At 43.6% G+C, this 26,741-nt stretch overlaps 2 protein-coding genes across 5 annotated transcripts in view; one reads left to right on the top strand and one right to left on the bottom strand.

Moving 5' to 3' along the window:
• Positions 1 to 583, bottom strand: part of PPP1R26 (protein phosphatase 1 regulatory subunit 26) — a 234,032-nt gene extending 233,449 nt beyond the window's left edge. For 2 of the 4 annotated variants that reach the window (XM_086921041.1, XM_086921043.1), the window contains exon 1: positions 270 to 583. The gene's annotated coding sequence lies outside the window, so the exon portion shown is untranslated. The remainder of the gene's footprint in view (positions 1 to 269) is intronic. The other 2 variants (XM_086921044.1, XM_086921042.1) reach the window with 2 other exon arrangements.
• MRPS2 (mitochondrial ribosomal protein S2) lies at positions 550 to 21,384 on the top strand. Its single transcript, XM_086921045.1, has 4 exons — positions 550 to 932; positions 8,382 to 8,516; positions 14,823 to 14,952; positions 20,280 to 21,384. The coding sequence occupies exons 1-4, from the start codon at positions 890 to 892 to the stop codon at positions 20,821 to 20,823; spliced, it is 852 nt and encodes a 283-aa protein (XP_086777171.1). The 5' UTR covers positions 550 to 889; the 3' UTR covers positions 20,824 to 21,384.
• Positions 21,385 to 26,741: the final 5,357 nt, after the last annotated feature.

Genomic DNA, 26,741 nt, shown 5'->3' with positions numbered 1-26,741 from the left:
AAAGGTGCATGGAAGCCAGCAAGGCAAGGGGTGCGCAGCCATGGCGGGAACGTGCTCCATCGGGCGGGAGGCGGCAGCCTGAACCATGCAGCAGGCCTAGAGCGCTGTGCACGCTAGAGGCGCTCGGAGGCCTGAAGGCTGCGGCCTGGACCTGAGGCCGGAGCCGCTGAGCTGAGGTCTGCAGAAGGCGACGCGTCCATGACGCAGGCCGCTGCGGGCAGCGCCGCCGAGAAAGCACAGTGCATGGCGTCGGCCAAGCGTCCACTCACCATCAGGGATGTCCGGCCGCAGGACCCTCCAGAATGTTCCCGCTGTCTGGGACCCCACTGCACCGGCTTTACTGAGAGGAACAGGCGGACTCCCCCCGCTGAAGCACCCGACCCGCCCACTGAAGGAGGTGCGAGCACAGAAAGCATTCTCTGCTGGGGCATACCAGCAATCCCAGACACCATAGCCAATGGAGAATGAGCTAGCAATCCTCCAGCCAATGCTAAGCAACGATACAGCCTGGGAGCCTAACAACCAATAAACAATACAAAACTCCCCAGCCAGTCCCTAGACGATATTTTGCTTCTCTAATCGCATTTCATTATGCTTTTCACACTGCTAAAAAATATACTACATCGTACGTGATTGGTTAATTGCCCGAGTCTGGCCCTGGATGCTCTTATTTTGAGGCAGAAGGCCGCTGATAAACATGTACTGTCATGAGCAACGGGTTTCCATCTCACCGTAATATCGTGCGGTTTTCAGTACAGCTCACCGAGCATATGCCAAACAAGCCTTTCGGGGTTGGTGGAAGAGAAGTTACAGAAACGGGAAGAGGCTGTGCGTAGGTCGGAAGTGGGCGGCGAGTGCCAGAAGGTTGACCCGTTGGAAGTACGGGAAGATGGCGGCCGCCGCGACCCTGTCCAAGCTGCTGCCAACACCAGGTGAGGCTAAGTTTTTGCGATTCGTGGGGCCTCTGAAAGAGCATTGGAATGATCCCTGGTGCACAAGGAGCTAGAATCCTACACGGAGACCTCAGCTCTCGCTCCCTGCTGGGGAGACGCACACGTGTAGTATCACTTACCCATAATTACTGGGCTTTGCCCCTGTTTTTCACCGGCAGCTCGTGGTTTCTCCGCGTATGCTGTCATCATAAAGTTCTAGGACAGTGGTTTAAGTAAATGCAGACATGCCAACCCTCCCGATTCAGGCGTGAGACTACCGATTTGAAGGCTAGTCTCCCGCCTCCCGATTCCTGCAATCAAAAACCCGATTCCTCGGGGTTTCAGCTGACAGGGCTTGGTATTGTTTAAAGTGCCAATGCTTCCAGCAATAGAGTGGCCATGCAGGGGATCTAGACGGGTGGAAAACCAACAAAGCGTCATTAACAAGGGAATGGTCTTTTAAAGACCTGTGAAGTAGGGGGGGGGGGGGGGCTGGGTGTGTGCGCAGAAAGCTGTTTCAGCCCGGGCTGTCACACAGGTTGGGGGGGGGGGAGCATGCATTGCCAACAACCTGCCAGGCCAGTGCACAACACTTGCATCACCCTCTCCCTGCCTGCCATTGCGCTCCATACTTCTGAAAGGTAAAAAAAAAACGTGCATTTGTGTTTCAAATGGCCAATCCTGCAGCCGCACACTTCCAAAGCCCACAGATGCAAGTAACCCGATTCAAAGCCCCATTCTCCCGATTTTTTTTTTTTTTATCTCCCTCTTTCCTCCTCTGAAATGTTGGCATGTATGTAAATGCAGCGCGCCTGAAGTGAGTATTCAAACTGTGAAGTTCCTCTCTTACCATGTGATTATTACTACACTGTCTGGTAACGAGGAAGGGATGTGAGGTGCTAGTAGTATTCTTCAACATATATCTATCTAGTGGTACGGCTAACTGTTAAAGCCCTGCTCTGCTTCAACCAAAAGTTCAGCAACCCTTCTGGCTTATACATTCAAATAGTATAGTACATTTTTGGGGAGAGTCCGGAATTCATTTCAATCAAAAGAAAAATGTATCTAAAAACAGTGTATCCATATTTAAAACTATCTGGTAATGTTTCTTTTTATTATATTTCTACATTTTCTTTTTATTGTTTACGAGTAGAAGAAATTTTAATTCCCAATCAATATAAGACTTTTTAGCAGTCTTTTTGCTACCTTTTCACTGTTTAAAATCCTTGTGTCCCACATATGTAGTACTTGCACAGTTTTTGGTTATCAAATCAAAGTCTTCTGATCTTAGTCTTCTGTTATGCCAATATAGTAATCTACCTCAATGTGCATAATACAGGAACCATTTCTTGTAGTTTGTGTAATACAGATTACAGCCAACACTTAGATTACGGTTGCAGAACCACTTCCCCAGGTTGGTAGATATTTATTTAAATGTCCTCCAATGATCAGAAAAATTGTATTGTCTTTACTCGTCCCCACAGCATCCATTTTCAGACATCCTCATTCCTACTTATCACCCGTAACCACTACTTCTCATTCCCGCCTCTCGCCCCTCATTACTGTTTCTCATCTATCAATTTTACCTCTCATTTCTACTTCCCATCCATAATCACTATTTTTCACCCATCACCCCTACTTCTCATTACTCATCAGCCAGCACATTTTAAATGTTGTGAAACACCCCTTCACACTGATCGGAGTTGAGAAAGAGAGAGCAGCATTCTATTGGTCTAGCCACTGAGAAAAACAGCCTTCTCCTTGCACATGCTGGGTGAAGACAGAGGAGAGGAAATACAACTGGTGTTTGCTTCCAGTGAATCAAGGGCTGTACAGCATTTGATTTAAGTAAGTGTTTTTCCATTTATGCAGGCCTCTGTGTAAAGCTGTATAAACCTTTTCCAGTTTCATATGTAACTGTGTCCAGGCCTTGCTCTTCCTGGTTTCCTAGTTATACAGCTGAGAGGGTATTGGGGGGGTTTCCCAGAACTGACAAGGCGCACACCTGAGTAACCGCAATGTGTCTACTACTATTAAGTACAAAAGTCTAGGCAAAAGGGCGGGCGGTAATCCCTCACAACCGCTCAAGGTTGGACCAAGGAGATTTGCACAATAACAGCGAAGCCCCTGCACTAGACAACACAGTAATGTCCGGGTGATTTTGAGTTTCAGTGAGATTGGTAGACTGTGCACATCAAGACTTTCAAGGTAAACAGGCCATTAGTATAATTATGAGAGTTCAAAAGATGTAAAGTTCTTGGTGTTGTCCACCAGTTTAATGTTCCTCTGTACTGGCCAACACGTGTTTCATCGCAGGGAACAGACTGCGAATCTTCAGGGCTGGATATAGATACAAAAAATACATTTGTGAGGGTGTTCTAAACGACAATATATTAAGGTGGTATGTGAAACCAGGGTGAAAGACGGCATGCCATTGAGTGACACTGTGTCAATTGTGACTTGAACAATACTGTACAAGTGACTTTAGTGAAAGTGAAATGTGATATTGACTCTGTCATGTATCATCAGATTTTATAGATGTGAATACGTGCTAGGAGTATAGAAAAATATTCCAACTCACTGACCAGAGCGAACTTCATGAAGGTGGCGAAGTGAATCAAGAGTGTGTGTTTTTAACGAGTACGTTATCCCATGTGACTTGCAGTGACTGCCTAAAAGTACACATTAACTGTACTATTTAACACGTTTCACTTTATATCGCGCAGTACACCAAACAAAAGGCTTCGCAACAAAAGATTAATCGTGGCTTTTGAAATACATAAAACACCAAAGCCAATGGTTAATTGCATTTCATGTCAAATAAAGCATTATTTCCTGATTATATTGTAATTATTCTAGAGATTCATGTTTATTCAGACATCGTTTTTGGTTCAAAAGTGCTCGTGTTAGTGTCTTAGTTGAAAACAAAGCCCAACGGGGTTCCAATTCTCATTGTACAAAACAATGGGGGCCACATCAAAAGGGGGTATCAGCGGTGTGGTGAAGCGAAAATTAATTTACACAAAGCTAGTCAGTGAGAGTGCTTGATGATATATAAAAGGGGTACATAAAGGACAAAGGAGGATATCTGAAAGGTAAGTGCATGGAAGTAAAGGTATGATAGTCTAAGGGAACACCAACTGCAGTTATAACTAGTTCGTATTTTGACACGCGGTATATTGGTAAGACAAACAAAAAATCATATGATTAGGGCAACAGTGACACTGGCGGGTCGGTCCATGAAAATAAACGAACATAGACAGTTTTCCAAAAAGTACAGCACAAAAACTCACCCTCATAATATATGGACCAGAATTGGTGGTATGGCCAAACCAGATAAGGGCGAAGTATGTAGTGCGTAAACGTTGCTCGCGTAGTGGGTAATTTCTAAGAATATACATAATGCGCGTTGTAAAAATATATACATATGTGGGGTCCAAAGGACTATAGGCGGTAGCAAAAAACTTAGTTAGAACTCCTACCTCATTAGTATTCAATGGAAGCCATAACCGGGAGGAGAAGATGTGTAAGAGGCAGTAGCACTCAGATACACCTGTATAGAGAAGAAAAGGGACACAAGTGTAGTGGATATAAAATCCTTTGCATTCAAGCATTTATTGGTAGGATAATAGCCGTGGACCCAAACGCGAGATTGTTTACCTGAATGTCTGTATTCCCCCTCCTGTAGTTCCCGGCACCGTTTTTCAAAGACGGTCACCTGACAGGAAGTCGGAACTCCCTTTATGATGTTGTTCCGCTTGTGTGTTCATAAAGAACTAGAACGGTGGTATATTTTCTCCTAGTACAAAGCATGGCTGTATCTAGAAGAAATACTAGACTACACCGCTGTATAGAGTTAAGCGAGGATTGGTGAGGGGATTTTGGTAAATATTCTAATGGTCGGATTAGCTGGTGTTCGAAAAGGGGCACATATTTAATTTTTCCGGACTCCAAGAATGGGAGAGAAAATTATTTTTTGATATAGTAGATGATTATTATAAGGAGAAAAGGGGTTATTTGGTCCCAAAAGTTTGTGTTGTGTGCTGGACAACAAGCGATGTGATCGTGATGTGTGTGGATGTCAGTTGCAAACACATTGTCATACATAGATAGAAAACATAGGTAGAAAAAACAGACGACAACATATATATAGTGTACACAATTGTGATAAACTATAGTACTCTCCAAAAATTTATAACATTCATTAAGTAAGGGTTTATAGCCTATTGGTATTAATAGGACAATGTATCTATTGGTCCTCATACTGAAATGTGATTAAATGGGAGAAAATGGAAGACATATTCGGGTAGAACACAAGTCTCAGTTTAGTTCCCAAGGAAAAATTGCATCTCAGGGTCGTAGTTAAGCCCAAATTCTATGCTGCGGAGACGCATAATCCAAGTTGCTTCTTTTCGTCTTAAAGCCAGCTCACGGTTGCCACCTCTCACATGGACGGGCACCGTTTCAATGCCATAGAAACAGATACGGAAATCTTCACTAGTGGGTTGGCATTTGGCTACATGTAGGGCTACAGGATATTTTGGGTCTTGTTTTTGGATGGCCCTCATGTGTTCGGAGATTCTGTCTTTCAAACTCCTAATTGTGCTGCCAACGTATTGTTTCCCACATTGGCATTCAATTATGTATATCACATATTTGGTGGTACAGTTAATGTTCACTCTGATGTCATATGTGTCTTTGTTAGGTCCATAAAATTGCGTGGTTTTGTGTTTAGCCCATTTACACATTGCACAGAAACCGCATTTGAAAAACCCCTTGCTGTGTTGTGTCAGCCAGTCGGGGGTCATGTCTATTCGCGGAACGGTGGGGCTGAGTCTATTCCTCAAAGTTCTCCCTCTGCGGAAAGTTATTTGAGGAGATGAGGGAATCATATCCTTTAGTACCGGATCATTTTTTAGCAGACTCCAATGTTTGGTCATACTGTTCTTGATTGATTTGTGTAGACTATTAAATTCAGTGATCATTCTCACTGTAGAGTCTTTCGCCTTGTTAGAGTTGTTCATTTTCAGTGTCTCTGGTCTTGTAATTTTATTAAGTCTCTTTTTAGCTGAGGATAGGATAGTTTTGGGATACCCACGTCTTTCGAACCTTAGTTCCATGTCTTGTAGGGTGTTGACAAGGTTTCTCTCTTCACTGCAATTTCTTCTAGCTCTAAGAAATTCCCCAAATGGTATGGATCTAATCTGGTGCGACGGATGGAAACTGTCTGCTCGAAGAATAGCATTACAAGACGTGGGATTCCTGTAGAGTTTGCTATGTAGTTTGTTGTCATGGACATAGAATTCCAGGTCTAGAAACTCCATTTTAGTTTTACTGGACTTCATAGTAAAGTTCAGTTCCCAGTTATTGTGGTTCAGGTGATCAAAAAAACTTAGGAGTAATTCATCTGAACCCGTCCAGAGTAAGATGCAGTCAATGTACCGTCCCCAAAAGAGTATGGAGTCGGTATATGAACTGCCTTGGGTACCCCAAATGTGATCAGCTTCGAATGCACCCATGAAAAGGTTGGCGAAAGATGGCGAAAACTTTGAACCCATGGCTACTCCGCGTTTTTGCTGATACCAGTTTTTTTGAAACATGAAAAAGTTATTGTTGAGGATCAGGTTCATCATGGAAATTAACATTTGTGTATGAGCCCACAAGGATTTCCTACACAACTGAAGCACAACCCCTGAAATCTTTAAGCTTCAAGAAAAGTACAATAAAAACTCTCAGAGCTAAAGACAGCCTCAGACTAAAACATTTTCTTTGTTAGAAATAAAACTGAAACTAGAAAAAGGTTTCTGATGAACTGGAATACCCTGTCTCCAAGAGTTGATATAAACATTTACTTAGTTACCTATTAAACTGAAACCAGACCAGGTTTCTGATGACTTGTATCCAAGTGGGAGGGCCTTTGTCTTCCCCCACACCATCAGATCTTTCTGCAGAGGCCTGTTGAAGTAAAACAGCAGTTACATGAAATGCTGTAAAGTCTAGGATTTACTGGAAACATACTACGCATCTTGCAGTGAGAACGGATAGGATTAGCATAATGCCATCCACGCAGAGGTAGAAAGGGATAAAGTCCGGCACTAGGCTAATCCTATACTTAAAAACATTGCTAGAAAAAAACGACATTTGAGGCGAGCAGATTCTGGGTGTCACTTGTGTTGTAGGATGCTTTGTACAGGATCTGCTCTCCACCATGGGATCTTGTACGATGTATGTCTGGGTTGTGAAGAAAAAGGGGGATTGCATAACCGGAAGCAGTGTGACCTCTGGTATTTAACCTCTTTTCATGGCATGCCCACAAAGTTAAAAGCCCTTTAGTTTGCTTGGTCTTGAAGTGCTTTATGTAGCACAAAACATCTCTTCACTTGTTATGGCTGAGAAATGATGGACACCGTCCCATGTACTCTGAGATATTTTAGTCTGGGGCAGTAGTTCACCCACAAGAAATGTTTTGCTAAATGTTATTTTTTCTAAAATGCTGGAGTGCATCCGTTATTAGATCTTTCCTGGGGAGACAATATTAGAGCTTAATTTTATTCCTTTAAAGTTGAGACCAGTACGCCTTGCTTGTGCTCTGATGATTACTCCATGCCGCCTACAGTATATAGTGGGCAAGGTTGCCCACTGCACTTCATTGATGTGCCAGTGTTTCTTAGAACACCCTTTGTTGGTTTAGAGACCATCTCTCAAGTCAGTCACTGTTGAGCTTAATAGGATTAGTCGCCTTCGGATAGGAAGCATCCCATTAACAGATCAGATCTCTCCAACCTGTCAGTCCAGTTGCACAGGCAGTCGTATCATACCAACTCCTAGAGATGGCCTTCCAAATTAAAGCCGTTTTAAGTGTAAGCAAGCAATCTCTACTAGCTCAGCATTAACTGCAGTTGTACAGAACAGTCCTTACAGCATGCAGCAGTATCAGTAACTGCAAAAAAAGTGCTGGGACATGTAAAGCACCTCTGCCTATCTTTCTGACACTCTTGTTTTCGGTGAAGTGAACTTGATTCAAAAACTCTTTTTGCAGTTAAGTAGAGCGTCATTTTGTTGCTCTCCTAAGATACTAATAGTTTCAAAAAATCCACCTCAGTGGACCACAAAGCCAAGGGCAACTCCCACCCCGTGTGTTTGTAACCTGTTTATTTTCTTCTTTTGCTCCACTGGATAGAAATGTAAGTTAAGGCTGATGACTGTGTACCACACCACGTATTGCAAAATACCATTATCTTTAGCGCACGCCTGGCAGATTAATTGTTTGCATGAACACTGATTGTTTCTGCGCAACAACCCTTCTTCCCTACCCCCATTAAATCGCATTGTTACTTTTAGAGGTCTAAGAAATGAGAACAAGTTGGCAAAGGCTCCTACTCTTGAAGTGTTTAATAATTCTTACATTGTGTGTGTGCTTTTTATTATGATTATCATTTCTTATTGCAGTGTTGCGAAGGTTTGTTGGAGCGTCCTTGTTTAGCAGACCAACTGCGTGTTGGCAGTATGACTCTCGGATCAGTCAAAATCTTTTCAGTACTGCAGCTTTACCAACCACAGTCAATCCGGAGACTGACCTTCAAGGTAAACAACTGCTGTATCATAACGGCCAATAAAAACGGAGATTGTTTTCAGGAATGCTATTGTGCCTTTTTTGGTGTGTGTGTGACTGTGACTAAACTCGATGATGAGATAGAAGCGCAGGTTTTTCTCTTCCCTCTACATAAGGGCAGGGCCACGCGAATTATGCAGCACTGTAGGACCAATTTATGGAGCAGGGTTCACTAAATTATGCGGCAAGAATAGGCACATTAAGAGGCGTAATTGCGGCACATTTCGTCCTAGTATTACTTCGTTCATTTGTCATTTTTACAGATTCGCATTATCTGGGACAGACTTCAACTCAATAGCACCAGTTTGACACCCAAGTACAGCAATAAGCAATTGATAAGTGACTTGACAACCTTTGTAAAGAGCCTTCCACTACACTGCAACATGTGTTGCCATGCTTTTAGTAACATTTGATCTGTTTGAGATAGAAACAACATTTATAGTTAAAATCTGCAGATTATGGACCAGATAAATGCTTGTAGCAAATGTGACAAATGGATAATAGTGGAGAACACTACAGTTTTGTAATCTTATAATTCCAGTGTCCCAGCATATGGGGAAGTATATTTTGTTGACCGTATCTCCCTCAAACATTCTCCTACAGTTGGTCCTGGTTGCTAAGTGTGCTTATGTGCATACTACAGATAACTGTGTTTGACTTCATGATTACTGGTTTGAATCTTGTTGGATCCTGTCAGCCTTTCGTTCTTCCGAAGTCGATAAAATGAGTACCATTGAGCTGGGTATCAAAAACATATTATTTCCGCGCCAAGATATCCTTCAGGGAGGCCCTCCAGGATTTCTCGATTTGCAAAGAAATCGCAAAATCAGCAGTTTTGTAAAAATGGCGCAACTGTCTCAAAACTGCCCGCAAAATTCGGGAAATGTGTACCATTCAGTAAATTCATATGAACACGCTTATTGTCCCCAAATTGCTTCTCGTCCTCGCGATTATTACATTACATTTCAGCCCTCCATGGCAGAATTTTGCACTTCCCCTGTCGCAATTTTTTTTCTTTACACCAAACCCTCCTGTTCAATTTCATGCAGTTAGCTACTAGCCCGATCCTGCACTGCCCTACCCCCAGCCCGTCCCCTTTCCCTCTCTGTAGACCCAGTTTCACTCCTCCACATGACCACATTTCAATTTGCATTTGTTCTGCATATTTCCATCATCATAAGTTTCATCCCATTTACCAGACTAGCCATCCTCCCTCCACCCCACCCCTTAAATCGCGCTCCTTCTGCCACAGATAGGCCATCTGCAGCTACAAAGACACTGTGTGCAGGACACAAGTCTCTCCCTGCTACAGGCTCCAACTGATATTCAGACGTCCGTTTGGGTATCGTGACACACTGCAGACTGTGGTACATTTTTCAAATTTCCTATCTACTCTCTGTCACATGTCTGCCCATGCTTGCTTTTCCTCATGTTAGTACAGAAGTATTCTCTTTCCCCTTCCACCTACGGATCACGGTCCAGAAATATTCTGTCTTCCACATTCCTGGATACTTTGGAGAAGGGCGCAGTAGTCAGTTCGAGCACTTCTCCAAGAGTTCCAGAAACAAAGATTTGCACATGCATAAGGGAGTGCAACATATCGTCTCCACTAATGTATCACAGTTTACAATATTCAAGTTACCATTATCACCTGTCCCAGACTTCCATGGACATTACAACAGATTGTACTACAGTCTGAGCAATGCCACTAGCATTACACACCAGAAAACCTTCATTTGGTGTCCTAAAAAGCACGAATACTGCCCACACGAGTCAAAGCAGCTCTTTCTCATGGACTCCCAATCATGCAACTCCATATTACAAACCTGACGTATCAAGGGAGATTTCTCACTCCATTATCCAAGAAATATCTCTGAAAAGGGTAGTAAGGATTTCTTATCCCCAACTCAAGATGTGATACAGCCCACAACATGGGCAATTACAGCAACTTGTCCCAAAAATATTTTACATTAAGTTACCTAAATTATACTGGCCCCTTCTCTCAGAATCTCGGATTTTGCAGATCGGGTCAAAGGAGAAAACTTAAACCATCATACAGGCATGGTCGAACGGGGCAGTAAGTAGGCCAGGACACCAAATGAAAGTGGCCCCCATTAGCGAAGCAGATAGCTGAGAAAGTGGTAACATCAGAGAAATCAACAGTGAAAAATGGCCCCACTTGGTCATGAAATAATGCCTTTGAGGTGTCAGATCAGACCCTCCAACATTTTGCGATTTCGCTATTCACAAAAAAATCACAAAATCAGACAGCCGTCCAATCCCACTGCCCTAATATCGGTCACCGCATACCTCAGCTATACTCCACAAAAAGGCGTATAACTGAGTCTCAAGGGGCGGGGGTGATCGTGCCTGGACTCGGGGAAAACAGGGCACGTGCTGCATCGCCATTTAGTCGCCGGGTTGCAACTTAACTACACCATGTTCATATGATAATATTACTCCGAACTATGCCCCTTTTAGCTTTTACAACACCCCAGGTGTTTTTCTGCAACAAGCACAGCACAGATGGGGGCAGTCTCACTGCACAGACACTTTAAACATGCCTATTTCACAGTGGAATAATCTGCTAAAGCAGTTTACATTGATTTTAAGGCTTAAAAGGTATGATTACGAGTAAAATAAAGTGGCGCAATAATGCCGCTAAATTTCAGTTTTTGTCCTGCTGAATTTGCAAATCTATGCCGCAATATCCTGGGGGGTCTGTTCAGGGTAAACATGCACTTTCCAAATGCACGTTATGTCACTTGCAACACACGTCTTCTACTAGGACTCGTGTCTCACACATATGCTTATAAAACAAACTCTTATGTAAGCTTTTCAAATTCTATGAGCGTTTACTAAACACATCAATTCGAACCTGTAACTTCAAAAATGTCCCAAGCGCAGAGTTAATTCTAGAAGTTTTTGTTCAATCAGAATTAAATCCTTACTTGGATCAATTTTTAAGCACATTTCAAATTTTCTTAGTCGCAAGCAAATTATGGCATGGTTAATGTCAGAATTTACTTTGGAATGAATTGTCTATGATTTGGTATCAGCCTTTAACCGTACAGTGAATGCAAATAGTACTCCAAACAAATTGCTCAGTAATTTAGGTATGTTGTGTTGATAACCTGTTGGAGAGTTGAGGGTGGTACATTTTAATGCCAGAAATGCTAAAAGTACATTACTTGCAAAAAATATCCAAGGAAACGATGCACAATGTAGTACTTGGGAATCTACATGCTCAAACACTTAAGTAGGTCATGAACTCTTAATGTAGAAAGATTATATCGAGTTAGAATGAATGGTAAATGATAATTGGAACGATTCAAATTCATATGATAAAACAAAACCATATATATAACAATGACGATATTGTAAGCAGTGTATGACGTCTTCAATTTTGTTCTCATTTCGTTTGTTTTTTTTGCAACCATTTTTAGGTCTCGCCTGTCGATGCGCATGCGCATCGAGCAAGCGAGACTATGGTGGCTTATCCACTCTTTATCCCCAACTTGCAAGGAATCGTGGCGATTCCTTGCAGTGCACGAGAAATTTAAGCTCAATGCTTAAAAGCGCGTGCACATGCCCCCAGCCGCCTGCCTTGCCTACTCTCCCAGCTGGTGCCGCTCCACCCCCTGCGGCATCAAAGGCTTTCACGGCCGGCCGGCCATGCTTTCAGTTTCACGACCGGCCGGCCGTGTGAAGTACATTTCAAACCCCGCTCTCCCTGCTCCGCCCCCTGCTCCGGCCGAGACGCATTTCTCCTCCCTCCTCCCCCCTCCTGGGTCAGGTTACCCTGCTTTCTCTTTCGCTTTTTTTTCACCCGGTGACATTGTTGCCTTTAGCCCTTCCCTCACCTCCTCAAGCCGTTACTCGTTGCCTCTTACTTTCTCTCTCACACATGCACACTCTTTTCCCCTCTCTCTCGTCCCTCACTTTATGCCTCTCTCCCTCCTTCTCGTTTTGTCTCTCTAAATCTCTCCTCTGTTCTCTCTCTCATCTACTTCTTCTCTGTTCACCTCTCTCCTTGTTTAAGAATCCCAGTTTGCCCGCAGGCACCTATTCCTGCTTCCTTGCTCCCACTCTTAAGAAAGTTACTGTGGAACCAATCTTCACAGGAGATTTTCAGATTTACGACTTATTTACGCATGGGAAAACATTAATTTACACTCGTGTGAGTCACGCTATGTTTACTAAAGTTAAAGAAGTGCTGTAAGTACTTTGCATAAGAGAGTGTAACTTGCTTGGTGACAACTTACTAGGTCGTAACTTACACATTCTTTTTTGTACTCCAAACCTTTTAATAGTAATCATTTTTCATAGCTGGTTACGCTACAGACTCAAAAGATTTCTATAAACTCGTGCACAATCCTTCATTTTATCGTCAAGTTAAAACACATGTAATCCCCCTCCCGGAATGCCCCCCATACCGAGTTGCATGGATTAATCGGCCCCTTCCTTGGAACGACGCTGTCCGCCGCTGTGCCAAGGTAGCCACGTCCAGTAGACAAATCTGGTTTGCCCCTTGTGCGATGACGTCGTCCTGTTCTGTCTTGCACTCTTCGTGGCTACCATCGAACCCCGTGGTAGCCACAGCGCACTCCCCTTTCGAACCCGCGACCATTTAGCTGTTCTCATTCAAGAGGGTCTTTTTGGGTGACAGGTATGTGTGTCTTTCATCCTACCAAGTTTTCTCTTAGGTGTCACTTGGGGGCGTGTCCAGGGGTGTGTCAGGGGAGTGGTCATTCATTCAGGTGTCACTTTCTGGCTCCTCGCGCCTCGAGGCGTAGCTGAAGATGCACACGAAGCCGCCCTGTTTCCTTTCACTCACCCTCAACCCCTCACCCTCACTCACCCTCACTCACCCTCCGCCTCACTCACCCTCAACCCCTCACCCTCACTCACTCACCCTCAACCCCTCACCCTCAACCCCTACTCACCCTCACTCTCACTCATCCTCACTCAACCACCCTCAACCTCACTCACCCTCAACCCCTCACCCTCACTCACCCTCAACCCCTCACCCTCAACCCCTCACCCTCACTCACCCACCCTCAACCCCTCACCCTCACTCACTCACCCTCAACCCCTCACCCTCAACCCCTCACCCTCAACCCCTCACCCTCACTCACTCACCCTCGACCCCTCCCCCTCAACCCCTCCCCCTCAACCCCTCACCTCACCCTCACTCACCCTCACTCACCCTCAACCCCTCACCCTCAAACCCTCACTCACCCTCAACCCCTCACCCTCAACCCCTCACTCACCCTCACTCTCACTCATCCTCACTCACCCTCAACCCCTCACCCTCACTCACCCTCACTCACCCTCAACCCCTCACCCTCACTCACCCTCAACCCCTCACTCACCCTCACTCTCACTCACCCTCACTCAGCCTCAACTACTCCCCCTCACCCTCACTCACCCAAAACCCCTCACCCTCACTCACCCTCACCCTCACTCACCCTCAACACCTCACTCACCCTCACTCACCCTCAACCCCTCACCCTCACTCACTCACCCTCAACCCCTCACCCTCAACCCCTCACTCACCCTCACTCTCCCTCACTCAGCCTCAACTACTCCCCCTCACCCTCACTCACCCAAAACCCCTCACCCTCACTCACCCTCACTCACCCTCACCCTCACTCACCCTCACCCTCACTCACCCTCACTCACCCTCACTCACCCTCACTCACCCTCACTCACCCTCACTCACCCTCACTCACCCTCACTCACCCTCACTCACCCTCACTCACCCTCACTCACCCTCACTCACCCTCAACCCCTCACTCTCAACCCCTCACTCTCAACCCCTCACTCTCAACCCCTCACTCTCAACCCCTCACTCTCAACCCCTCACTCTCAACCCCTCACTCTCAACCCCTCACTCTCAACCCCTCACTCTCAACCCCTCACTCTCAACCCCTCACTCACCCTCACCCTCACTCACCCTCACACAGTGCAATAGTTCTCAGACCATTTCAGTTAGAGCTTTTAGAAATGTTTATGGCTTTTTTTATTTGTAATACTTTCGCATTGGCTACAATGCGAAAGTATTACAAATAAAAAATAGCATAGAAAAAAATAAAAAATAGCATAGAAAAAAAGTATTTTCGGAATGTGGCATTTCCATTTGAAATTAGTATAATTTGTTTTTGCAAGCTTTATCTGCCTATTCCATATAAATTCCAGCAATGGGCAATGTGGGTTTTAGCATCGGAAGAAGTGTGATGTAGTATTTATTTTTATTCATTTTTCTTTTTTTCCAGCTCTTAATGAGAAAATATTAAACGATCCTCTCAAAGAACCTGATTTCTTCAATTTGAAAGAACTTTTCTCTCTGAAAGATCTGTTCGATGCTAAGGTGCACCTAGGACATACAAAAGGCTGTCGTCACAGGTAACATAGGTGCATTCATCTATTTTCAGATGCACATTTGTGCAATGTTTCCAGATATACTGATTTACATGCCTTGGTCATAAAACCCTCTCTAAACACGTGCCATGGGGAAGATGCCATTGCAGTCCATACAAACAATGCTAAAGAGACACTTCGAAACCTTTTATATGTTCTTTTAGTCACCGTACATGACAGATGAAGCTCATTTTCAATTAAACAGCTGGCATTGCAATTCTTCCTGCACAGTCTATAAAATAAGGAGTCCTACATTCAAGGTAGTTTTAGGGAAGAGTGGAAACGTTCAGTCTCTGTCCTCACAGATCACATTTTAATGTGTTAATCTGAAAGCCCCTGAATGAATATGAATCCATTCTACCATAAAGATAATTGTCCACCGTGGTAAGGACATTAAATGCTATATAAAGACAAATATAATAGTCCTATTTCTTTTGTTCTCTTCATATGAACACATCCTGCCACAACCAACATTTTTTATGGCTACACTGCTCCTTGATGGCCACTGCGCGATGTCCGTGCCGGGGCCTCGGCACAGGGCTCGACCAGCCCACCACCCGCTTCCAGCGGGCTGCAAGACGTTGGAGGGAGGCGAGGGCGCCGGTGGCCGCAGGTGGGGGGGGGGGGGTGTAGCGGCAGCTATTGCGTCCGCTGAGAATAAACTGCAAATGTGACATAGTTAGGTGCAACAAAAAAAAACGTACATAACTGGGTTTAGACTGGGGGCACTTTTTATTGTGGGGGGGGCTTCACGGGAGCACCGGAGGGGGCTGGTTTACAGGCCGGACATGGAGACTGTATAAGCCGCCATGTTATGAGAGACGAGGAGCTGCCTTCTCCTGGTCCCGCCTCCTCCACTGTTCCGGAAGAGTGGACAATAAACCTGATAATTTCCAATAGCACACACTATAAAACTGTTACTTAACATATGTATAGTGTGTCTATTCTTTCTATTTTCAGAAATATACAGTAGAGTAACCTACTTACTACAGTAATTGTTAGAAAAATGTTAGTTGTGTCTTTTTTCCTTCTACAAGTGATTAACATATGGGTACAATAAATAAAGATCAAAGTTCAGGGAGGTACTTTGGGAGTCAGGATTGTTTTACAAACCATGATCTTCGTGGTTTACAATAGAGAAAATAATTGTTCAATGTAACCTGTCTCAAAATGTCAGAGGTGCATACTTTTATACCCTTTGAATGCCCATCATGAGGGGCAGTCCCTAAAATCGACCTACTTTGAGTCATTTTTCTTCTTATCCCACTCTAGACATTTCAATGGAGAGTCTCTCTGAGATAAACAGAGGTGCTAATTAACTATCTACTGCCAAGTGTTTGGAATAGATCGTATCATCCAAAACAACATGAATCTGGCCTGAGTACCCCATTGGTAAATGTGGGCAAGCTATTTATTTTGGATGGTCAGAGTAGAACACCGGCTTCTCTGTGGGATTGTACAAAAACATTTTAACACCACGAACGAAAGAGGTTGGTTAACAGCGATGCTTGAAGCGCAGTATAGTGCAAGATGAAAATGCAATAACAGAATATGTAAAGCAACAAACACTGTCTGCTAAAGGAACAACCCACGGAGGATGGAGAACATGGGCTAGCAGCAATGAAATTACATTAGTTAAAATAATGTAGCAAACGTGCCGCGATTATACAAATATGAAAGAAATAGAAAAAACATCTATTTCTTTAATTTTGGTATAATCGCGGCACCCGCGCTTTACTTAATAACATTTTAAAAGTAATGCACGGGTGCCGCGATCATACTAAAATAAAAGAAATTTCTCTTTCAGAGCCGTTCCGCTCGGACGGCCTCAGCCTGACTTACTGCTGTGGTAAAAGGTTTATCATCCTCTTTATGGGGCCATCTGTTTCGCCCAATATAGAAGATAAGAAACCTTTTACCACAGCAGTAAGTCAAGGAAGCCAGTCTGAAAGGGACGGGGCTAAAAGAGAAAGAAGTAAGTCACTGGTACCTGTTTTCCAATGACTGGCCAACGTTTAGCATGAACGGTGACGCCAGCCAATGGCAAAGAGGGGTGGGGCTTAACCTTGCTAGTGAAACGTACTCTAAATCATTAAATCTCGCCAGCTCGACTGCGCATATCTGCACAGCCATCGCGGGCCAAGACCTAAAAATACGTTGCTCCATCTTCAATTTGGTATGTGCCAAATGACTGACTGCCTAAATGGCTCCCGAAACCTCTCGCTACTAACTGTAGACTTGGCCACCAACATGAAGAAAGTTTGACTCTCTTTTTTAATCGATTTGTCCTATGCTACAAACTAAACACAAGGGGTTGTTGCTGAAATTTTTTAACCAGCATGGTATTAGATCATGCTTCTGTTTGAAGGGTGAAACCCCTTAAGCGATTGCAGTCATTATAAAAGTGGACAGGTTATGGACGGCGAAAGATTCGACATCTTCTACAGTCGGCACAATGAATAATTTGAGCTGTCCATATAGGCCTGTAATATTGCTTGTAATTTATGCTTCTTTGGGTGTGGTTTGCATCAAATTCCACATCTTTACCCAGGACATAAAGGAAATAAGCATGCATGGACGTGGCCATACCACCTGTATCAGAGTACAATCTTAAATTTTTGCTCTTCATGTCGAAATTCGCACCAACATATTGCCTTTAATGTATGCTTCCTTGTGTGTGATTTGTATCAATATTGCTATCTTGACCTCAGGGCACAAAATAAGAATGCATGGTCGTATAGATACCACCTGTACATGATCACAATCTTTATCTTCTGCAAAATGTGCAGTATCACGTTTGAGCTTTAACTTGGAAGAATGGAAGAGACCATATAAGATGCCATAATAAATCCCTAACAAGATTGTTCTGCAATATGGATATAAGATAGTCTCACAGCCAGCAGTGTCAGTTCTAGTCTCACAGCCAGCAGTGTCAGTGCTAGTCTCACAGCCAGCAGTGTCAGTGCTAGTCTCACAGCCAGCAGTGTCAGTGCTAGTCTCACAGCCAGCAGTGTCAGTGCTAGTCTCACAGCCAGCAGTGTCAGTGCTAGTCTCACAGCCAGCAGTGTCAGTGCTAGTCTCACAGCCAGCAGTGTCAGTGCTAGTCTCACAGCCAGCAGTGTCAGTGCTTGTCTCACAGCCAGCAGTGTCAGTGCTTGTCTCACAGCCAGCAGTGTCAGTGCTTGTCTCACAGCCAGCAGTGTCAGTTCTTCCCTGCATTTTTCGCATGGGAAAACTAGGAGCTATGACATCTGGCGACCGAGTGACCCATAGAAGACTAATCCGTTCACTTTCCTTTAACTTCTTTCCACCGCCATAGTAAACTATTGGTTTGTACTCCTGGCTTTTGCCATTTATTTTAACATATTTCTAAAATTATTTTAACATTCTTATCTTTGTACTGTGTTGCAAGAAATGCTATGGTTTTAACTAACTGAAATAAACATACTTTGACTTTTATAGCACGATGACACACATATTATTCTGCTCTTCTGTCAATCAACAGCAGCTTACCTGAAGACTGTGCTTGCAGAGTGGATGCAGAGCAGTCTCAATATATTATTACTTTGTTTTATCTACACAGTGTTTAGTACAACATTCTCTTGCAAGTCTCCTTCGTACCGTCCAGCCAGACGAAAGCAGAGTGGTGGGCCCTGACAGAACTTTTATATTCACATTATTTATATAGTACCACTCATACATGTTCAGCCTTACACGTTGTTAGAAACTGAACCAGAACGGGTATGTCACAGTAAAATTGCACTCTGTAAACATTACGGGGTAGTTGTGCAAACTCAAAATCTCCAAACTTAAAATGGTCTGGCACTCATACTCTGTATTTAGTTACTTGCAGAACAAAATATTGCTCGTTATACAAACTGCAAAGTGCAGACCGACGCTACACCGTGCAGTCCCTGTCCACTGCACCATTCCTGTCAAGCAGTTCAGTGATGCCAAAAGCAGATGTGGGGGGAGAGGAAACTTGTATCTCTTAAAGTATCCACCAAACTCTAGCATCAGAGCATGGATACAGCTATGATCAGCGAACTGACTTCACACTGCACTTAATTTTTGATCCTTTTGTCTCCTTGAAAACTACAACCTTCTTCATAGGAGGTGTCCCCATTGTTCTACAACAATCTTCTAACGACTCTTATGTACTCTACACTTCCTCACTCCGCTCCACCTGTACACAAGTTTCACATTCATTCAGCACACTGTCCTACACCAGAGATAGGGCTTCTTCAAGAGGCACCTTAGTTCTTAATCGTTTGACTACTGTGCACTCTACTTAATCACTGTTGGAACCCAGGGACCCAAGACTAAGTCATTTCTACGATTTTAACCTCCAATGCATACAAAAGAACCATACATCAAATAAATACACTTAACGTGAACAGCTTTATTTTGATCCCAAAATGTTACTTGGAATATTGAGCCTTTAAAAATGTGGTTTTATTTCTAAATGATGAAGCAAAATGCGAGACTCTAGCATTTCACTTTGTCTTTTTTGCTCCGAATGCATCTTCTCTTTATAATTGTGCCTGCAAGTTTAGGCCTCCAGTCATTCATCCTACTCTTCACTGTACATTTCCTGCTCCCACGAATCCGGATAAGAGTACCAAATTAATTTTAAAATTCTTTCACATGTACAGTCTTTTTTAAAGTTTCAGTTTTACGTTTTGCTTTTTTTGGGTGTCCTCTATTGAATTTAGTAAAATTGTTCATTTTGTAAACAGTCGCAGGTCTCCCAGAGTAGGCACAGCGGTTTCCAAATTAAAACCATTGCTTTGGCTTATTCGTTTCCTACTTGTTGTAGAGAAGTTATGTAAATGAATGACGGCTTTGACTTCTTTTGAAAATTTTCCTCTTTGTAAAGAGGATTACATACGGAGTGCTTTAAGCACAGAGGAAGTATGACTTTAATTTGTACAGGTCCCGAAAGTTTTCTTTAATAATTGCATAATTTTCAATGTTTTATGTATATTAAATGCATGCAATATTAATTCACCACGTGAGAATTCACCTTGTTTTGGATTCCTTAATTATTAGATTGCTAACGTATTTATAGGTAGTTTGTTTTCTGAGACCTTGTTAATTTCATTTAATTTAGTCTATTTTTCTTCTTTTGACGTTCGTATTTTTTGGGACCGGGATTTCCCCAAGATTACCTGCTGTGGGATTAGTTAAATCTGGTTCAACTATTAAGTTTGGGAAGAAATTGAAGCTCATTAACCACTTGATTGGACTTCTGTCCTTCTTTTTCCATCCAGTTTTGATCCTATGTGAATATATTGTTTTTTGTTTTTCAGGCTAATGGAGCCTTATATCTTCGGTTGCCGTCTTGAACAGGACATTATTGATCTGGATCAAACAGTTGAGCATCTCCAGTTGGCGCTCAATGTGACTGCCCATATCGCATATCGAAAGGGAATCATTCTTTTCATGAGCCGCAATCGTCAGTACGCTCACCTGATAGAGAACACGGCACGTGACTGCGGGGAGTATGCCCACACCCGTTATTGGCAGGGTGGCCTCCTAACCAATTCACATGTCCAGTATGGCAGTGGGGTCCGATTGCCTGACCTGATTGTCTTCTTTAGCACCATGAACAATGTTTTTGAGCAGCACATAGCCACCAGGGATGCTGCCAAGATGAATATCCCCACTGTTGGGATAGTGGACACAAACTGTAACCCCAGCCTCATCACTTATCCTGTCCCTGGTAATGATGATACTCCGTCTTCAATGGAACTGTACTGCAGACTCTTTAAAATGACTATTACCAGGGCTAAAGACAAGAGGAAACAAATGGAGGTCCAACACGGACTTCAAAGTAAACCTGAAGGCCAGTAGACTGAGCCTCTTGTGATGTTCATTAGAATAATGCCGTTGTAAATTATGGAATGTCTCGTTTCTAGACAATTAAATTACCCCAAGGTGTATTTCTTAATTTAAAAAATCTATATGGGTGTACTTCCTTTGTTTTGCATTAAACTAGGCGAAGAAAAAGCACAAACATGAAAAGCATGGGTTTGTATGACTGCTTTCGACATAATTTTTCTTTTTAACACATAGGTGTTTATGTGGATCAGAGGGAAGCAGATAAAGCATTTTGTTGGTAATACCAATGCTTGTACAGCTATATGAAATGTGGAGGCCTTCTAATATGTTTTTGAAGCACACTGATTAGATTTGGACATGATTTGTGTACAAGTTCTGTTGAGTTCTGTGCTATTGGAGAGGTTCTGCTGCTGCTTTGTGTGGAAGAACGAGGAATGGTGAAGCTGATTTCTGAGATAAGGACTACCGCTACATGTGTGCTTAAGGAGGATTTTTTTTTGTTTCGTTGAAGTCTACTGTTTTTAATTAATGAGGAATAAAGCTTCTCGCATGGCATTGTGGCTAGAAAATGCATTCTATGTTTCTTTCTGATTTCATGTAATTTTGTGTGCGTTTCTGTAGCGAGCAGTGATTTCTGGTGCATATGCTTCTAGAGAGAAGCAATATGGCTTTGATTAGAGGAACTTGTATAGCTGGCTTTTAACAGTTCATTTTTGAGAAGTAAAAGCAACCATAGCCTTTTTAATGGCCGCCTTTAATTTAAAGATCAGTCTAGCCATTTGTATTCTGTACTTGTTTTAATGTTAAAACAAAAGCCTAATTATTTGGTAAAATGTTTACCTCCGTCTTCAAAACAAGACGGACACAGAAGGTGATGCATACATTTGATAAATTGTTTTTATTGGCCTGACCCTGGCTCAGCCCCTTCTTTCAAGCTTTAGGATTTGCTGGCATATCGCTTGATTAGCCCCTCTAACTCTATGGGTCTTTTCGTGCCAGTGAAGTGGTGATGATGGTTGCGTGAAGAACTTAAATAGAGAAAGAGAGCGACCAGTTCCAATCCTGACACAACCCAGACAATTTAGCTTTTCATCATTCCGGGCTCATTGAAATAAATACCATTTAACTGTGTAATGTTAAACGAATTACTACTCTGTGAAGTGGCTAAAACTGTTGCACCAAGCATTGCATGAAAAATAATTATTTAGATGTGCTGAAGCAATAGTGCTGGGGAGAGGATCGGTGTATTGAATATCATTTACTCCCACTCTTGAAATATTGATTGGTCGCTGCACAATGATGTAGCATTGATTCCTCGGCGTGTTGATAACTTCCAGAATGACAAGACCTCTTCTGGAGCGCTGCAGTGATGCTTATTCTCCCCTTGTTGTTGTGCAGTAGTGTTCGAGGCTCCATGGAAAACGCCACCACTGTGGTAGATTTTGGGGGTTCTTAATGGGTACAAACGGCCATAGCTGTGAGATTCACTTTAGCTTAAAATAATTCTCCTTTGTTAGGATCAGCTCTTTTTTTTTAATATTTAATAAATGATCAGTTTTCGTGCCTTGGAATTCCAAAATATTCAGCCAGCCTAATACATTTCCATGGAAGTGCCGGTGTGTGCATCACTGTACCATTAGAGGACCATCGCTGTTTGACTGGTAAGGATATGTAGGACTGAGATATCCAACGGTATTTGACTGCTGATAATCAATACTTCAGTAGTTCTGGGCAGGATTTGGAGTAGATTGGAGTATTTGGTTGTTTGCGAAAATATCCAGGCTAAAAAGTAGTGTAATATAAATGTACAGCCAGAAATGTTGCACTGAAAATGTCAGATGCCCTTTAAGTGTAAAAAATGCTAAGTCCAAAATGTCGACCTGCTTTCATTGAAAATAGATCCACAGTTTCACTTAAAATGTCTTCGGATTTGTAACCCATTTAAAATGTTTTCAGTAAGTGAGGAACCACCTTGCTTTTCTTTAAAATTTGTTTGAATTATCCGCTTCCTCTCATGTTAAGGCCATCCGATAAAGGTGTAGCCATAAACATCCCACAAACAACTAACAAAGTCTCCTAATGAGATGGATCGTAGCATCGTTCCGAATACAAAGGTACTCTTAAGTGACCAGGATAGTTAGTATTGGGGCTTTCCAAAGTGATACACCATGAAAAGCCATGGTAACCCGGTCACACCATGCTTTGCCAAATGGTGGCAGCAATACTCCCACCATTCATCTGGGGTATGATATCTCAAAAACGCCCATAGATTTAAGCATTCATCACATGCAGGTTTATTAGGCCTTGTTAGACTTGGAATCTTTTGGCGTGTTTCCCCTGACTTTTTGCTTTCTGACCTTCCGTTTTTGATTTTTTTTTTTTTTTTTTTTTTTGCTGGTGTGATGATTCTGCTCCCTTTCCTTACTGCTGTCCAGTGGTAAAGTGCAAGTGCTCCTGTATAAAATGTGTTATGGATTGGCATTTCCATGATTGGCTTATTTGATTTATCTGTCAGTCCCTAATGAAGTGCACTGCGAGTGCCAGGGCCTATAAATCAAATGCTGTTGGTGGGCTGCAGCACTGGATTGTGCCACCCATGCAAACAGCTCATAAAGTGTAACTCTGGCCTGCAAATGCTGACTGAGCCTGTGCACAGCCGGGGGCTGCCATATCGACTTGGCAAGTGCACACACTTGCAAGTTCCTAACCCTTCCCTTTTCTACTTGTGAGTCACACCTAAGGTAGGCCCAAAGTACCCCCATGGGCAGAGTGCATTTGATGTGAAAGGTAGGACATGTCCTGGTGTGTGGGGCATGTCCTGATAGTGAATTACAACATACTTCCTTTTTCACTATTGCAAGGCTACCTGTTCTCCAAGACCAGAATGGGCAGTTTGATCATTACTTCCTATGATCCTAACTGACCCAGGGAACATGGTGGAAATTCGAATTTTGTATGCCTGAACTCTGAATGATAAAATACATCTTCTAATGAAGTTGGTTTTAACATTCTGCATTTGAAAATACCACTATTTGAAAGTGGGTATTTTCTGACCTAACCATCCAGCCTACCTCTGCTAACTTGTGTATTAGCTGTCTGGTTTGTGAGTGACCTGGGGGAGACTGGGTGAGTCAGCAGGACTGAGTAGGCACATCTAAACACAGATGGGTGGGAGGAGTAGCACCTGGGTCTGAATAGGGCTGGGCTTGCCTTCCACAATAATGGCTCCACCTCCTGTGGTGCGTCTGAGCACCCTGGCCCACACTGACAAAGGAAGAAGGTGCACCCTGGCAGAATGCACCCCAGACTAGTTTGAAGTAGGTCCAGGCCCCTCTGCCTTCATAGGACAAAGGAATTGCTGGTATAAATATTGGGGTCCTGACCCCAAGACTTTAGATCTCGCTGGAATCAAGGAACCTGCCAAGAAGAAGAGCTGGAAGAGCTGCCAGGAAAAGTACTGCCCCTTTGCTGTGTTGTTGCTTTGTTGGGTTGGCCTGCAGCTGCTGGTTCTGCCTTGGGCAGTAGAAGGACTGGACTGAACTTTCTCTAATTGTGCTGAGTATCTCCAAGGACCTGAAACCGAGCTGGTCTCCTGTTAAGAAGTCTCCGGGACTGCAAAGACTTCATCAAACTCTGGGTACCTCTCCTAGAATCGCTGGGCCCGATTCACAGAATGAACATAAGACTCAATCCTAAACTTACTACTGTTTTGGTATTCACAGAAGGAACGTACTACTTTTGGCATTCACAGAATGAACTTACTACTTTTGGTATTCACAGAATGAACTTACTCATTTTGGTATTCACATAAGTTAGGACTCCTAAATGCCTTCTGTGAATACCGAAAGTTACTCCTAACTTTACTACTACTAAATTGAGAAACATCCTAATTTTAAGACTTTCGGTATTCACAGAAGGCATTTAGGAGTCCTAAAGTTAGGAGTCCTAACTTCTGTGAATACCGAAATGAGTAAGTGCATTCTGTGAATACCAAAAGTAGTAAGTGCATTCTGTAAATACCAAAAGTAGTAAGTGCATTCTGTGAATTCCAAAAGTAGTAAGTTCATTCTGTGAATACCAAAAGTATAAGTGCATTCTGTGAATACCAAAACAGTAGTAAGTTTAGGATTGAGTCTTAAGTTCATTCTGTGAATCTGGCCCGCTGTTTCAGTTGCCACAGAGAAGAGGGAACCGCGACCGACTCCGCTAACCGACTCTGCCGCTGGCCTTGTGTCCTGAAGGCACCCCAGGCCGCACCAACTCGCCCTGCACGCCACGCCTTGGTCTCACCAACGCCGTCTGCATGATAGTCACCGAGCCGTTGCCTGCACTTCATCGAGAGGCACCGCAACCAGCACCGTCTCGCTTCACTTCGCTGGCCTGGTCTCACTGACTTGGTCGCCGCTGGCCCGACACCCGTGACTGCCTCGTCACATGCAGCTGTCTGGCTCAGCCAGCACCGATTCCCTCCAACAGGGCCTGTCGCTGCATCGCAACTTGCCAGCACCGCATCGAGCACCGTCTCGCCCTACACTGCCTGCCTTGGTCTCACCGACGCCGTCTGGATGATCGCCACCAAGCCGCTGCTCGCACCGCAGCGAGGGACACCGCACTGTGCACCGCTTCCACTTTGATTCGCAACCGCGACGGATGCCAAGACAGACTTACACCTCCGTGTGAGCCGCACTAAGAAAGGTACTGTAAGCGAGTGTCCCGCTGTTGCTGGCCCGTACCGATGCAGGCAGCTAGAACTGTGAGACTGTTTTCAGCATCGCAGTAGACTCTGACCGACCTACCAGATGTTTAAAAACATCTGGTGAAGCAACTATTTTTAAAGTACTGTCTTGTTTAAGTATATAAAAAAATTGGATATTTTTTCTAAACGGGTGTGGTGTCCTTTTGTAGTGCATACATTGTATTACTGTTGATTTTGTGCAAATGCTTTACACACTGCCTCTAAGATAAGCCTGACTGCTCGTGCCAAGCTACCAAGGCGTTATTTTAGGAGTGGAACTCCCTTATCCTGACTAGAGTGGTGGTTTCTGCCTGGCTTTGGTGCAAACCTCACCCAACCAGAAATCCCATTTCTAACAAGCCTGATAAGTCTTTTTAAAAAAAATAGAGGTTGATTCAGGGAGCCAGTGCAGATGTGTACAAAACGGAGACCAAAGGGGTGCATTTCTTTACCCTATATAATAAACTAGACAGCCCCATTTAGTGTTATTTATAGTCTTTATAACTGTGTAGTAGTAACCACTGTATTAACCGCTTCGCCGCGGCGGCTTTTCCCGCTGTGCGCGGCATTTTTAAAAATCCCGCGTAACGTGACAAAGCCAGCTCGTCATCCGCGCAGGTAACGCCCATGACGAGCTGGCTTTGTCATCCGCGTCGAAGGGGTTAAGAGCGCCTGTACAGTCTAGGCAGGAAAGAATAGTAACCCTAATAACCACAGCCCAAAATGCCATGTCTAATAATGATTCAATTGGTTCGCTAGTCTGAACTGGAAAGGTAAACTTTTGACCATAGCCACTGCAGTTTCAGAGTACATTGAGGATTACTGGTAGGGCGTGGCTTGGACCCTCGGTTAAACAGTTGGATGACAGTTTGGCACAGTAACCAACATGAGAAGCTGTCTGAAAACAGTAGAAATCCACTGTGTAAAGCCTCCAGAGCCGGTCTGGAAGCCAAAATCCGCCTTGGCAAAAATGTACCGACCAGCCACAGACTGAAGGAGGTTGTGAGTAGAATGGTGGCAGGCTGGCATAGATGGGTCATGGCAGCCCATCCTGCTCTGAAGTTAGCCTGCAGTCTACTGGGGAAATGGCAGAGTGGCTAGTCTGGCCATTAAATCTTCCCACCACAAATCTGAGCGATCAGTGAAGGGCTTTTTAGGGCTCGCCTGTTGTGCGCAGCACAGCTGGCAAGCTCTA

Source organism: Lissotriton vulgaris, chromosome 5 (assembly GCF_964263255.1).
Source record: "Lissotriton vulgaris chromosome 5, aLisVul1.2, whole genome shotgun sequence".
In the NCBI taxonomy this organism is placed as follows: domain Eukaryota; kingdom Metazoa; phylum Chordata; class Amphibia; order Caudata; family Salamandridae; genus Lissotriton; species Lissotriton vulgaris.
This window is presented reverse-complemented; position numbering and strand designations above follow the sequence as displayed.

Coding starts and splice junctions, on each gene's coding strand:
- MRPS2 (XM_086921045.1), top strand. CDS start 890: ATGGCGGCCGCCGCGACCCTGTCCAAGCTGCTGCCAACACCAG. Junction 8,517..14,822: donor TCCGGAGACTGACCTTCAAG/GTAAACAACTGC, acceptor CTTTTTTTCCAG/CTCTTAATGAGAAAATATTA. Junction 14,953..20,279: donor ACAAAAGGCTGTCGTCACAG/GTAACATAGGTG, acceptor TTTGTTTTTCAG/GCTAATGGAGCCTTATATCT.